Raw genomic sequence first — 14,719 nt, 5'->3', positions numbered from 1 at the left:
TGTGATAAATACTATAGTCTATATAGAAAAGATCAGATTTGTGTATTTTTTATTTAATCTGAGGGAAGACCAGATCCGTTGTACGTGTAGGTTGATTATAAATTAAAAAGGAGCGTGTCTGTAAACGTGGACCCGTATGAGTGTTTGTAAAAAAGATTTTTTTGAAATAATTCTTTTTAAAAATCTTTATGAAAAAAGATAAATGATTATATTAACTCACAGCAGTTAGTCACGCAAATGCAAACAAATGAATCCACTTTGTTCTATAATCAATTGACAAGAGTTTCGTATAGAGAATCCCATTTCATGTGTCACGTAGGCACTAGTGGCTCGATGATGATTGATATACGATCAACCAACTCATCTAAAGATCGATATGACGAACCTCCTTGTTTAACTGACCTTCTTACTTCGTCTCGCAAGACTTTGATTCTACCTCGAATCTCTTCTCCTTTCGACTCAACCATTAGTCTTATAACAGCTCTCTCGATTTCTCTTCGCTCTATCCGACCTTCCAAGTGAATCCCAACCCTCCAAACTTCGCTTATGAATCTCGCGTTTACAAATTGGTCCCACTTACAAGGCAAGCAGATCATAGGTACTCCTTCGCATATACTCTCTAATGTCGAGTTCCATCCATTATGAGTCAAAAACCCTCCCGTGGCTCTATGCGCAAGAACGTCTAGCTGCGGTGCCCATCTCACTATCTTTCCTTTACCATCGAGACTTTCCATGAACCCTGAAGGTAATGATTCGATCCAATCTCTGCCATGGACTGAACCAGGCCGGACAACCCACAAGAAGGATTGGTTGGTGTTTCTTAGTCCACAAGCAATCTCCAAGAAGTCAGACTCGTTAAGACTCGCAATGCTCCCTAAGCTCACGTAGACTACTGATCTCGTTTCACGCATATCTAACCATGGAATGCAACTCTGGTCCGGTTCTAACAAGCTGCTAGACGAGGCTGGGACGTCATGAATGTGAAAAGGGCCAATGGGAAATATCGGAATGCTGAAAACTTTGTTGGACTCAGCAAGTGAATCATGGTCAAGCTCTTTGCAGGACATAACTATAATCCCTGAAGCTGGCTTCGTCGCGTCGAGTATCTTAAGCAAGTAAGCATCTAGAGGCTTACTCTGAGCGCTGGTTCCCATAATTCTCGAAAGATCTTTCTTTCGAAGCGGTGGAAACTCAGGAACTAGATCATCTGCCTCCGAATCTGAAACAAACCTAGAAAGTTCAAGAAATACGGACCAATTGTGTCTTTGATGACTCAATTAACAATAAGAACAATGACCTACTATGAGTCAAAGCCGTACCTGGTACTGGAAGAAACCCTTCACGACGAATCTGAGGAACAAGAAAATGTCCGAGAAAGAAAGAGAACTTATAAGCACAGAGGACAAATCGAGGAAGATTAAAACTCTCCGCCACGGATTGTGTGAAAACCCAACCGGAATCATCGATCACACAGCTAATTTTCCTATCCTCTGTTCCTGAATCTGAACTAGGTTTAATGAGTTTAGCCAAACACTCTCGAAATGGGATCTGACAATTGTTGTTGAGAAGCGTGAGTTGAAGCAAAAGATCACGAGATTGAGTCTGAGATTCAGACAAGCCGTCGCGGATTTGTAAGAAAGTGAAGAGAGGATGGTCTGAAGATTTGGGCGCGTTGAAGCGCGTGTGGATGATGGTGATCGAAAAACCTCTTGAGTAAAGGATCTTTGCTAGCTGAAGCATAGGGTTTATGCAACCTTGTAATGGTAGAGGAAAAAGAATCACTTGTCTCTCGTTTCTCTTCTCCATTCAAGTTTCTTTGTTCTTCCTCTCTTTGCAATTTTTTCTTTTCTTATCTGCAGAAAGCAAAACAATGATTTTGGAGAATGGAGTCTATTCAATAAGACAACCACTGGCCTACATTGCTAAGGCAGTGACAAGTGTACTTGACTATGACACGAAATGTTTTTTTTTCTTTTTTGGTGATGACAAGTGAAACCACTCAAGTTTTTGATTCAGTAATAAAATAGCAATGAGCTTTTTTGAATGTTTGGTTTGTTTTAGACAACAGACAATATAATCAAGTGCTTTTCTTTTTGCAATTTATAGAAACGTTGAGGTATCTTTAGCAAATATTCCCAACTTACAACAATAGTATATGATTAGCTAGAGTCTCAATAGATTGAAAAGATGAGCCTCCTTGTTTGACCGATTTCTCGACCTCATCTTTCAGAACTTTCATTCTCTCACGAATCTTATTTCCTTCACTTTCCTCCATTAACACCCTCACAGCTTTCTCAATCTCCTTTTTTTCAATCCGACCTTCCAAGTGAATTCCAATCTTCCAAATATCGCTAACAAATCTTGAATTCAGCATTTGATCCCAACCTCCTGGTAGGCAGATCATAGGAACCCCTTCGCATATACTCTCTAGCGTTGAGTTCCAACCATTGTGTGTCAAAAACCCTCCTGTGGCACGATGCGCAAGAACCTCCTGTTGTGGTGCCCATTTCACAATCTTTCCTTTCTCTTCAAGGCTACTAACCAGCCCTTCAGAGAGCGGTTCGATCCATTTCGCGCCGAGTACTGAACCGGGTCGTACTACCCACAAGAAAGGCTGTTTGCTATTGCTTAAACCACACGCAATCTCCAAGAACTCTGTTTCCGTTATGTTCACAACGCTTCCTAGACTAACGTAGATCACAGATTTATCTTCTTGATCATCTAACCACAGAATGCAAGTCTCGTCTTGTGTGAACAAGCTGCTTGACGAAGCAGAGAAGTAGCTGTGAAACGGACCAATTGCAAAAACCGGAACTTTAAAAATTTCGTTAGAAAGAGTCAACGAATCTTTCTCAAGCTCTTCGCAGGACATGTATATTAACCCTGAAGATCTTATTGTCGTTTCGACTACAGCATGTAAGAACGGATCGAGTTTCTCTCCGAACTCCCCGAAAACCTTTGAAAGATCTCTCTTTTGAAGCGGCGGGAACTCAGGAACAGAGTCCTCTGCTTCCGATTCTAAGACACAAAGGCTCAAAACAATCTTATAAACTTGATAACCAGAATTCAAAATAGAGTGTCCATAGTAAATAACCTAAATATCCTACTCTTTTCCTTAGTTACGTGAACAACTTTAACTTTTTATTTGTTAGACCAATATTCATTGACATGCCATGCTATTTTATTAGTAGAGATGACGCCATTTTTTTAAAAAAACAACACAATTATGAATAAATACAAATATACCATTTTGGTCAAATGCAAAAATTTTACTTTCCTTATTTTTATTGGATGACACATTTTCCTTTTAATAGACTGACATCATCATAGGTGAGAGTGCGAAGAGCATTTGTAGTCACAGTATGCAAATATGTTTACAAAAATACGAATTTCCTACCCAAGTTAGATAACTTTTTCCTATATAGCAATTTGACCATTAAAAATAAGCATTTCATGAAGCATTAATTACCTGAAACTGGAAGATATCCCTTGGTTCGGATAAGTGGAAGACTCGGATAAGCATTGAAGAAAGTGGCTTTAAAAGTACAGAGAACGAGCCTCGGAAGCTTCAAACTCTCTGAAACAGATTGTGTGAAGAGCCATCCACAGTCATCGATCAAACAAGTAACCCTCTCTGACTCTTTTGATTCCAGCAACACTTTACGCAAGCAATCACGAAACGGAGACTCAGCGTTAAGGTTGATTTGCGCGAGCAAAGACATAACACCATCTTGAATCTCCGTTTCAGACAAACCATCAGGAATCTGTAAGAAAGTGAAGAGAGGATGGCTTGAAGCTTTTGGCGCGTTGAAGCGCGTGTGGATCACGGTAATGGAGAAGCCTCTTACGTGAAGGATGTTGGCGAGCTGAAGCATAGGGTTGATGCAACCTTGTAATGGAAGAGGGAAGAGAATCACACGCAGACCATTTCTCTTCTCCTCCATTGTAATTGAAACGCTCTAGTTTTTTTTTTTGCTTTCTCTCTTTTTTTGGGTTATTGTGAAAAAGATCGAAGTTCTATGTACTTTATCGGTTTATCCAATCGTTTGTTTATTCTCAGATATGGAGAATCTATAATGGAGACAATGCTTTTATGGCTATATGCGTTTGGTTTCGACCCATTCAACTTTCCACCGGTTTTGTTGACGTTTTTCGATTTTAATACTCCCTGTGTCGTCACTATCAGAGATATTGAGTTTTATTTTTTTTTACTTTAAAAGTTGAATTTTATAAAATAAATACATTTTTAAGTTGAAAATAAGCAAATGTTTAGGTATAACTATAACATCGTCTTCATCATCATGAATCATCATGAGATTACAGAAAAATCAGTAAAATTCCAAAAGTTATTAACTTATTATTATTATCATACATATCGAAAACAGAGTCTCCATTGCATAGTCTCAAAAATGAGCTTTTTTTTTTCATTTCCAAAAGAATAACAATATAGTTTTCCCTAAGATCATTCTCAAGCCCATAAAACATTTGTGTCACCAATATTGGGCCTCACAATCTTAAAATGAAGACAAAATAACAACAAAAATTATTCACTTTTTCAAAAACCTTAATTAAAGTTTTCTCTAAACTTCTTGGTTATCTTATCTATTCTAAAACCTTAATTAATTTGTTTCTACTAAGTGTAAAATTATTATTTGTGTAAGAAGTGTTTTTAGAATGATTTTTTTCTTCTTTGTAGGATAACATTGACACTTGTCTTGTATTAATACAAAACCACGTGTAATTTAACGATCTTTGACTTTGACTTGGCAATAGAGATGCTAATAGTACGGAAGGACATGAGACACGAACCAATAATCGCTTCTTCTTCTTCTTCTTCTTCCTCAATCTCCCAATCGTCTCTTCCATCAAGCTCCCAACAATGGCGACGGAGCTTAACCCTAAGAACTTCCCTGTTCTCTCTTATGTCTTGGATCGTCTCCCTTCATTCACCGCCAAATCCTCTTCCTCTTCCGATGTCGAGCCACCACCATCCAAATCCGATCCTTCTTCATCATCAAACCACTCTATCGAGATAGTGACTCAGATGCCTCACTTGGCTCATCCTGATGTTCTTGCCTCCATGACTAACGCAACCGCCGACGTTTCTCAGACCCGATCTGTTCTTCGAACCCTAGGACCAAGACCCGATCACGAAACCGTCGACAGAGCTCGTGCTAGGCTCCGTGAGATCGACGCGTCTTTGTCGGAATCTTTCGAAGAGATCGCTCTCTCTCCTAACGATATTGACGTGGCGGAGAAGGAACAGAAGAGGAGAGAAGCTGTGGAGCAAGAGAAGATTTGGTATAAATCGATCCTTAAGCTTAACGAGCTTCATGAATCTTATGAGAAGCTTTTGAAAGAAGCAGAGGAGAGGCTCGTGAGGATCTATGAGTCTGCCGAGAAGAATGCTGCCGCGGTGGCGGAGGAGGAAGCTGCGGAGGTTGAAGTCAATGAAGAGGTTGTGAGTATACTGCAACAAGCTGCGGAGAATCCATTGGACCGAGTTGATTTGTCTGGTCGGAAATTGAAGTTGCTTCCTGAAGCATTTGGAAAGATTCAAGGTCTCCTTGTTCTTAATCTCTATAACAATCAGCTTCAGGTCAGTTTTTCTAAGTCCCTAATGGTCAAATTCATAATCTTTTGATCAAATCTGTTAGAATTCTGATATGTTTATGTGTCAAAGATGTAAACTTTGCTCTGGATTTTGACTCTTTAGGGTGAATTCTTTGACATTTGGATCAGTACTTGTGATAGATTCAAAAGTGTGTTTGCTTGTCAAAGATGTAAACTTTGCTCTGGATTTTGAGTCTTTTAGCATAGAGGTAGATTCTTGGATCGGTTCTTATGGTAGTGTCTAGATTGAGATAGATTTAGAAGTGTGTGTTGCTTGTTTTTGATCAAAGGTTATGTATGTAACAGGCTATTCCTGATTCGATAGCTGGTTTGCATAACCTTCTCGAACTCGATGTTTCCACTAATTTCCTGGAGACATTACCAGATTCGATCGGTTTATTGTCAAAGTTGAAGATTTTGAATGTCTCTTGTAACAAACTCACAACTTTACCAGATTCCATCTGCCATTGTGGGTAAGTGTTTTTTATCTTTAAAGGTTGACTCTGTTTCCTCTGTTTTTTTCTTACTTCTGTTTTTTTTTTTATTTAAAGATCGTTGGTTGTCTTGGATGCGAGCTACAACAATCTCACCTACTTACCAACAAACATCGGATTCGAGCTAGTGAAACTAGAGAAGCTCTTGATCCATCTCAACAAAATCAGATCATTACCAACTTCCATTGGTGAAATGAGATCCTTACGCTACCTCGATGCACACTTCAACGAACTCAATGGTCTCCCAAATTCTTTCGGGCTGCTCACGAACCTCGAGTACCTTAACCTGAGCAGTAACTTCAGCGATCTCCAAGATCTCCCTGCTTCATTCGGAGATCTCATAAGCCTCCAAGAACTCGACTTGAGCAACAACCAGATCCATTCTCTTCCAGACGCTTTTGGCACGCTCGTGAACTTGACCAAACTGAACTTGGACCAAAACCCGCTTGTTGTCCCGCCTGATGAAGTCGTGAAACAAGGTGTGGATGCGGTTAAAATGTATATGGGTAAGAGATGGGTCAGCATGTTGGAAGAGGAAGAGAAGATGGCGAATATGAAGGATGAGATGGATCAGACAAACACCGATTGGCTCACCCGAACCACCTCGAAGCTGAAAACGTATGTTACTGAGGTCTCGGAGTATCTTGGCTCGAATCCGCCTAGAGATCCTTACCTTGACCAGCAGCTATGAAATGACTTTGAGCTTCATTTTACATTTTCGTGACGATATCTCAAGTATCAGTTTCCAAAGTGATCTTCAGTCTTGAGTTTTCCTGCCGCTGCTTCTCTGTTTCGGTATATAGTTTTTTTTTCTCTTTTATTTGCTTCTACTCTTTACTGTTGTTTATTCGTATTTGTCTCATAACATTTCATTTATTTGTTTACCTTTTTTTTTCTTTTTTCTGAAAGAATTTTATGTTCCTTCAACAATTTTGAGAGATGGTAACAGAAGTTCTTTTTTCAAGTTTACGAATGTATGGAGCTTTATTACAAAAAAAAAAAAACTAGAAAATTAGGAAGAATTTTAAATAATTTGTGGTATACAGTATTTGGAAAAAACGAAACATAAAAATTACAAAATATTATACGATCACCAGAAATTATCTGTCTATTTAACTGCGAGAGAATCAAATTTCAAAATGGTTGAAAACGACGGAGTCAATAAAAAGGTAATATTATACCTTACAGTATTATATCAAATATAAAATTAAATAGGTTTTATATACGGTGCAAAAAAAAAAAATGCATATTCTAGAAAGCAACGACAAAGGTATTTGATTCCTTTTATATTCCGGAAAGAAAAAGAAAAAAAAAATACAAGAAACACAGAATCATATAGTTTTAAGAACAAATGAACGTGCAATACACATAGTTTTTTACAACCAAACAAAAAAAAAAATATATAGCCCTCACTTTTTAACTATAGAAAAGATCTATACAAATAATTTTGCAAGTCCATACAATTTTTTTGAAACCATATTCAATAGCTGAGTTTATCTTTGCAGAAACTGAGAAAACGATAGTCTTACAATTAAAACAATAGCTGATTATAAGCCTTGTATAGTCTTAGAACTAAAATAGTAATTAGATGAAGAAAAAAAAAAAGTTCATTGAATTGGGAGATACATTTACACCAAAATGTTCCTATTTAGTCATAAATAACTTCGGTTCACATATAACGACTCCCGCTCTGCATGCCACTAATTGATATATCAAGATTCATAACAAGTCAAAAGGTCTATTCAATATTTATCAAAAAGGTCTATTTAATTGCAATCTTTGATGTTTAATAAATACTATAATTAGCTATTAGGTGTTTACAACTATAATTTACAAAAGTATTCCGTCAGTTAAAACAGTTTTTTTTTTCTTGCCAGTTGAATATTAACAATTTAACATACTAATACTAGTTAGAGAATACATAGGTTTAAGAATAGAGTGAATTCAAATAGTATCATAGTGATTAGAAAATAACAATAAACCCGCTCAAGTTTATCTTTTTCAGGTTGCTTAAGTCCATTTTTTTCGTTAATTAATTTTAAATTATAGCTTTTCTGATTTGTTATGTCCAAAAGCCAAATTCATAATTTTCAATTCAACAACTAGATACTTAAATTGTATTATATCAACTCAACTAATCAAGAGAAAAAAAACTTTATGCGCTCGAGTATTACTTTTTTTTTTTTGTTCTTTTTTTTTTCGTGTATTACTTTTGTTAATACTATTTTAAGAAAATCAAACTTATTAATATATTTATAAAAGTTGTAAAATTAGGAATGTTTTATTTCATTACGACTTTAGGTAGCGAGGATATCACGAAATTGCCATAGCCAATGTATTAATTTGTTCGATTCATAGTCATTCGGTATTGGATTCAACATCCAATGTTCCGATCTTTAGAGATCATGTCCAATTTAACTGAAATGATATTTACTATTATATATATATAAAAAAAAAGAATGATCGTATAAGTCTATGAAGTTTCTGGTATGATTTCAAACGGGTCAATACTCTGCTTGTAGTAAATTTGTTGCACGATTATTTTGTCCAAAAAATATTAAATTATACAATATAAATCTTTAAGGGTGGGTATCATATTCAATTCGGTTAGAGGTTGATGTGGTCATAATTTTTGTTAGCAATTAAAGATTGTCCAAAAAATAGATATTGTACTTGGCATATCTTGATCCCATGTCTTGTGTATAAATAAACAGACGTAAGCAGAGTGAGAGAGCGTGCAGACACGACAAAACAAAAGGCCTCCCCACGTTCCGGTCGGTTGGTGACAACGACGAATGTCTTTTTTCTAATTTCAATCTCTTTTAAGTTTTCATCAAATCCAAATTTCCCACAGATAGCCTCCCTCTCTTCACTCAGCTTAAATTTCTCCCTTCGAAACCCTTTTTTTTTTGTTTTTGCGAATATGAGGAAACTTTGTCCGAATTACAACCTCGAGGACGGGTTAGAGACCGTCCTAGAGGTTCCCATGCCTGAGGAGTTATTTGCTGCGTCCAAGACAAAACCTGGATGGAACCAAATGAAATCTTACTGGTCAAAACCTACCGCTACTGCTACCGGAACCGCAACAGCCACAAACATGACAAGACTCTTTGGTGGTCGTAATGCAGAGATCCAGCTCCTTCTCGGAGTTGTTGGGGCTCCTTTGATCCCTCTCCCCGTTCAGCCTGACCACCATAACGATTATGAGAATCCCATCCACAAAGACATCAAAGACCAACCTCTCGTAATTACATCTTCCTTCTTTTTTTATCACCCTACATCTACCAAAATTTCATCTTAAACCCAATCAACAATATGGATCGAGTGCTTGATATATTTTATATTATGGCATGGATTTCTAAGTTTCGTTTGTTTTTGCCATAAAACCACAATTTTTACTATCGAAACAACATTTTCTTTGTCAGAACCTACACGGGAGGAAAAAGCATGTTTGAGTTTTATTTACACTGTACAAAAATATTTGATGAAAAAAATAAAAGATTGTCTAGGTTTTAAATGAAAATTTACATGTAAATGTGATTGACTTAAAAACATTAGCAATATCTTGATTCCTAAATCCGCCATCATATATAAGATTTTTTTGTATTGGAAAATTACAGGAGATGTCGATGGCGCAATACATAGTAAAGCAGTACATAGCAGCGGTAGGAGGCGATCGAGCGTTAAACGCGGTAGAGAGCATGTATGCGATGGGAAAAGTGAGGATGACAGCATCAGAGTTTTGCACAGGAGAAGGAAGCTTGAACAGCAAAATGGTAAAGGCAAGGAGTATCAAGAGTGGAGGAGGAGAAGTAGGAGGCTTTGTGCTGTGGCAAAAGGGGATAGAGTTATGGTGTCTTGAGCTTGTCGTTTCAGGCTGCAAAATCAGTGCCGGTAGTGACGCCAAAGTCGCTTGGAGACAAACTCCGTGGCATCCTTCTCATGCCTCTCGTGGTCCTCCTAGACCATTGCGCCGTTTCCTCCAGGTAATTCATTTTTCTTTTTATTTCCTTTTCCGTTGTTTATTAGTCAAATCCATTCAATCATATAATATTTGAGGGGAAATCAATAGAAAGCCAAATTTTAGTTTTTTTTTTTATTTGCAAAATCTAAGGATGGTAAACAACAAAACCCTAAAACATTATATCAAGAAGTTAATTTATGACGAAATTGGGAGAAACGAGAATATTTGAAGAATGGTCTTTCTTTTTGTTAATGTAGTAGAGAGGCATAGCTCCTTTTTTTACGTTCATCTTTTTGGTTTACTTTGTTCATTATGTTTTTGCGAAATTATAGGGGTTTTTTTTTTGTTCAAGGCAATATAGGTTGTTTTATACAAAGAATTATAGGGTTTTTGTGAAATGTTTGTAAATAATATTATTTGGAAAAATAATGTGGATATTTTTCTTGTGGTTATGCTACATTTCTAGTTTCTACTTGATTCATGAAAAGACAAAGATCCTTTATGTCTCATAAAGCATATGCAACGACTGATCATTATGGCACTGTGTGATTGAGCTTTTCCACTTGGAGTTCAATAATTCATTCTTCTTCTATTCCTGATTTTTATGATTCTTAGTAGTTGACGTTTTCTTTTCCTTGATTGTTGGCAAAAAGATTTTTCTTTTTTTGTCAATCAGCAAAAAGATCTTTCAATCATCAAACTTCCTCTTGCTTTTTATTCTTCATTGCTTCGTTTGTTTTTCTTTACCACGTTTACTTCCAAAAGAGAATTTTCTAGCTAAACCTACCTTCAACTTTGTCAAACGATAGAATTGGTCATCGTACAATATTGTTCGTTGAATAGTTTGGATTTTGATTTGGAAAATTTGATAACGAATAAATGCTAGTACTAATTAAAAATTACTAGAGTGAAGAACGTTTCTAATGTACATTACGCGAGAACCATATACCCATATTAATATATTATCATATAATTTAATTTAAGATAAAACCATTGATTTTTTCCAATGTAAACTTATGACTTTTGAGATTTGATGTGGTCTTAAATAAAGTGTGACGTGTCCCATGTACTTGCGCTCTTGTTTTCTCATTTCAAAGTGGAGAAAATGCTTACAAGTTACCAAGGTTGTTGGAACTTGAAAGTTGGAACCATCTATGGTCCACCACTAACAACAACAACCAAAAATATATACTTATAACTAGTATACATTAGTTGGTTCCCAAATAGATATATTTGTTAACAAAGATATTGCTACTTGATTTTCTCCAAATAGTATTTTTGTTATAACAAAGTAGACTTTTGTTCCCATTACCAAGTGTATAGTTATTTACAACCTAATAAGATCTTCTTTTATTGTCACCAAACCAATAGCATTTGTTTGTTTTGGGAAATTTGTAATAATGATGAATTAAGTTACTTGTCGTTGACTTGTTTCAAGTATCTTTGTGTTTAGTACTTGTCTGAATGGAATCATTACAAAGGTTTCAGACCTTAATCGTTGAAACAAAATGAAACAGGGTCTTGATCCAAAATCAACGGCTAATCTATTTGCAAGATCAGTATGCATGGGAGAGAAGAAGATAAATGATGAAGACTGTTTCATACTCAAACTTGATGCTGAGCCATCGGCGCTTAAGGCGAGAAGCAGCAGCAATGTTGAGATCATACGGCACACTGTGTGGGGATGTTTCAGCCAGAGAACAGGTCTTTTGATTCAACTTGAAGACTCTCACCTTCTAAGAATCAAAGCTCAAGACGATAACAGTATATTTTGGGAGACAACAATGGAGTCTTTGATCCAAGATTACAGGACCGTTGATGGTATCTTGGTAGCACACGCTGGTAAAAGCTCGGTGTCTCTGTTTCGGTTTGGTGAGAACTCGGATAATCATTCGAGGACTCGGATGGAAGAGACTTGGGAGATTGAGGAAATGGATTTTAACATTAAGGGTCTGTCTATGGATTGTTTTTTACCGCCTTCTGACCTGAAGAAGGACGATGATGAAGAAGAAGAAATCGAATGTGGTTTAGCTGCTAATAATGAGAAGCTGCCTATGAAAATCCGAAGCGCTTCTTTGAGGATTAGTTCCTCAAAGGTCTTAGCAATTGTGGAAGAAGAAGATGAATCAGAGGTCACTGAAGAGACATAAAAGCATGGCCTGAGTTTCGGTTTTTGTACATAGCCTTTTTAATCTATTGCAACATGGAAACAGAGGATTTTTTCTATTTTTGGTTTTTGAGTTCCTCTGTAAATCACTGAACTCTTGGGATGCAAAATGCAATGCAAGTGATCAGATCATTCATAATACAATGAGATAAGAGAAGAGACTTTCACAAGACTGCATTTGCATTAAGCTTAAGAGTGACTAGAGCTATATACATCATCCGCAATCAAGAAACAGATTTACATATTCTAGATAGAAATTAAACCCGCAAATAGCATAATGAGCTCTTCTAGGTCTTGTTCTTCCTCTCTAAACTTACATCAAACTTAATAGTGAAAAAAGGCATTGGTACAAGAGTGAAGTACCTTTCCGAGAGATCTCTAATGAATCTCTTCTTCTTATGGAGAGTTGAACATTACTTGTGTTGCTATGTAGAAGGAACATTGAAGTGGAAGAGCCATGAGATAACAAATGCAAAGACCATACAAGCTAAAAGGAAATTCAAGAACCGGTGACCTTGCCAGAAGCTTCTACCTTCCACCAATCGTGGACCAGATGTTCTCAGAGTTAGATTCTCTACACCATTTGCTTCATTCCGGCTTTCCTCAGACTCCACCTCAACACTTCCAACAACATTACCCGCAATCGACCCACAAACTTCACAGATTCTGCAAAGCAAAACCAAACCATGAATCTCATCACAAAGAAAGAAAAAGCTAAGCTTTGCGTCTCTCATCTGACAACAAATGGCCTCAAAACTGAAACTTCTCAAAAAGACAGTCAAAAGAAAGCTGTTCAATAACCAAAAGTGACAATAACCTAAAGAAAGTAAAAAACTTTCCTACATCAATGGAAATGTTAGTCATTTAGCCTTTCCTAAACTATCTTAAAGCTTAGATTTTTACGTACTCCTAATGGAAGTAACCACCAAACAACCATTCTCAAGAAATATGGAGATTTTGAACTTACTTGTTTCCTTTGATCTTGAACCAAGTCTCAGCACAGTGTTTATGAGCAGCAGCGAGATCAGCTTTACAAGAACAGCCAAGCTCAATGGGAACACCAGATTCAAGATTCGCTGCATCTAAGCTCATGTGACAAATCCTGCAATCTCTCTCAGATTGCGACAAATGTACAACTTTCTCAGGCAATCCAAGCTCCAGATCTATTTCCACCGAACACACCGACGCATTGGATCTCCTCTCCTCATCTTTCACTATTTCTTCCTCCTTCTCCACCGCACCGGAGCTCCGACGAGGCTCTCCATCGCCATCACAGCCACTTGAGCTATTGATTACTTTAACAGAGACAAAGGTCTCGAGATGTGGCTGTACGGATTCCATATTCGTATAGACCCGGATGACGAATCCTCATATAAATTATGAAAACGAGACTTGTGAAGATGATGAATGATGATGATCAATGCTTTGCAGCGCAGAGAGAGAGAGAAAAAAAGAGATTTCTGGTTGAAACTTTACAGTAAAATTACATGATTGCCACTGGGTTTTGGAGTTAAGTGATCGTCAGATTCTCAGACAAAACTATTAACTCTCTCCTCTCACTTGTTCACCTGGACACCTAGACAGACCCACCTCTAATAAATCTACTATTTTTTGGATCATTACTGTCAATTTAATTTTTTGGATATGAATACCTAACCTAATTGATGTATTTCTATTATATTTTGGGTTATTTAAGCAACTTTTAGTCTTTTTTTTTTTTGGGAACAAAAAGCAACTTTTACTTTCTTATTTACTTCACAAAAACTTCTAGTGATTTCATGACTATTTTAGGTTATTCAACATAAATTAATGTAAATTATAATTTTTTTTGTAAAGTTAGCTCATTATATATAAATAAATTATAAGTTCTAGAAAATGCAATATCATGATTAAGAAAATCTTCATGATGAATTCGTCTAACATAAATTTCCTAACAATTTTCTACTCAATGTTTATAATCATCTTTATAGTATTAATATCTTTGATAGGCTGTGAAACTCTACAACATGATGGAAAAGTATTTCCAATGAAAGGTCCTCTTACTAGGGTTGTGATTTATAATGACAATGATTATCTTTTAGGAGTTCATTGTAAATCAAGAGATGATGATCATGGCTTCCATATTCTACAAAAAGGTGGATTATATGGTTGGATGTTTTACGTGAATTTTATGAATTCGACACTCTACTTCTGTGGATTTAGCCAAGAACAAGTAAAAAAAGGTGTGTTCGATATTTATAAAGCGGTTAGAGATTCTTCTAGATGTAGAAATTGTACTTGGGAAGCAAAGGAAGATGGTATTTATGGATATGGCGAGATTCCTAAGAAAAATCCTTTGTTTTATAAGTGGCTAATGTAATGTGAAATTGAGTGGTTATAAAATCAAATTTGAATCTAAATGATTCATATGCAAATTTCATTGTTATTTATACGAGTTGTAATTCATCTTCACAAGTTGTAACGGCTAATAACATCAAGCCC

The 14,719-nt window shown here is 36.4% G+C and overlaps 5 protein-coding genes across 5 annotated transcripts; 2 read left to right on the top strand and 3 right to left on the bottom strand.

Annotated features, from left to right (window-relative positions):
- Nucleotides 1-11: 11 nt before the first annotated feature.
- Nucleotides 12-1,859, bottom strand: UGT76C1 (UDP-glucosyl transferase 76C1). Its single transcript, NM_120669.4, has 2 exons — nucleotides 1,320-1,859; nucleotides 12-1,219 (listed from the first exon to the last, which is right to left on the bottom strand). The coding sequence occupies exons 1-2, from the start codon at nucleotides 1,804-1,806 to the stop codon at nucleotides 312-314; spliced, it is 1,395 nt and encodes a 464-aa protein (NP_196206.1). The 5' UTR covers nucleotides 1,807-1,859; the 3' UTR covers nucleotides 12-311.
- Nucleotides 1,860-1,978: 119 nt separating this feature from the next.
- On the bottom strand, nucleotides 1,979-4,099 carry UGT76C2 (UDP-glucosyl transferase 76C2). The gene is made up of 2 exons (NM_120668.4): nucleotides 3,470-4,099; nucleotides 1,979-3,018 (listed from the first exon to the last, which is right to left on the bottom strand). The coding sequence occupies exons 1-2, from the start codon at nucleotides 3,942-3,944 to the stop codon at nucleotides 2,141-2,143; spliced, it is 1,353 nt and encodes a 450-aa protein (NP_196205.1). The 5' UTR covers nucleotides 3,945-4,099; the 3' UTR covers nucleotides 1,979-2,140.
- A 615-nt stretch (nucleotides 4,100-4,714) lies between these two features.
- PIRL1 (plant intracellular ras group-related LRR 1) lies at nucleotides 4,715-7,084 on the top strand. Its single transcript, NM_120667.5, has 3 exons — nucleotides 4,715-5,599; nucleotides 5,920-6,086; nucleotides 6,165-7,084. The coding sequence occupies exons 1-3, from the start codon at nucleotides 4,880-4,882 to the stop codon at nucleotides 6,796-6,798; spliced, it is 1,521 nt and encodes a 506-aa protein (NP_196204.1). The 5' UTR covers nucleotides 4,715-4,879; the 3' UTR covers nucleotides 6,799-7,084.
- A 1,738-nt stretch (nucleotides 7,085-8,822) lies between these two features.
- On the top strand, nucleotides 8,823-12,424 carry AT5G05840 (replication factor C subunit, putative (DUF620)). The gene is made up of 3 exons (NM_120666.3): nucleotides 8,823-9,351; nucleotides 9,728-10,093; nucleotides 11,589-12,424. The coding sequence occupies exons 1-3, from the start codon at nucleotides 9,031-9,033 to the stop codon at nucleotides 12,219-12,221; spliced, it is 1,320 nt and encodes a 439-aa protein (NP_196203.1). The 5' UTR covers nucleotides 8,823-9,030; the 3' UTR covers nucleotides 12,222-12,424.
- AT5G05830 (RING/FYVE/PHD zinc finger superfamily protein) lies at nucleotides 12,404-13,820 on the bottom strand. The gene is made up of 2 exons (NM_120665.3): nucleotides 13,206-13,820; nucleotides 12,404-12,904 (listed from the first exon to the last, which is right to left on the bottom strand). The coding sequence occupies exons 1-2, from the start codon at nucleotides 13,577-13,579 to the stop codon at nucleotides 12,664-12,666; spliced, it is 615 nt and encodes a 204-aa protein (NP_196202.1). The 5' UTR covers nucleotides 13,580-13,820; the 3' UTR covers nucleotides 12,404-12,663.
- Between the last annotated feature and the right edge of the window lie 899 nt (nucleotides 13,821-14,719).

The sequence above is a fragment of the Arabidopsis thaliana genome, chromosome 5, assembly GCF_000001735.4.
Source record: "Arabidopsis thaliana chromosome 5, partial sequence".
NCBI classification, from domain to species: domain Eukaryota; kingdom Viridiplantae; phylum Streptophyta; class Magnoliopsida; order Brassicales; family Brassicaceae; genus Arabidopsis; species Arabidopsis thaliana.
This window is presented reverse-complemented; position numbering and strand designations above follow the sequence as displayed.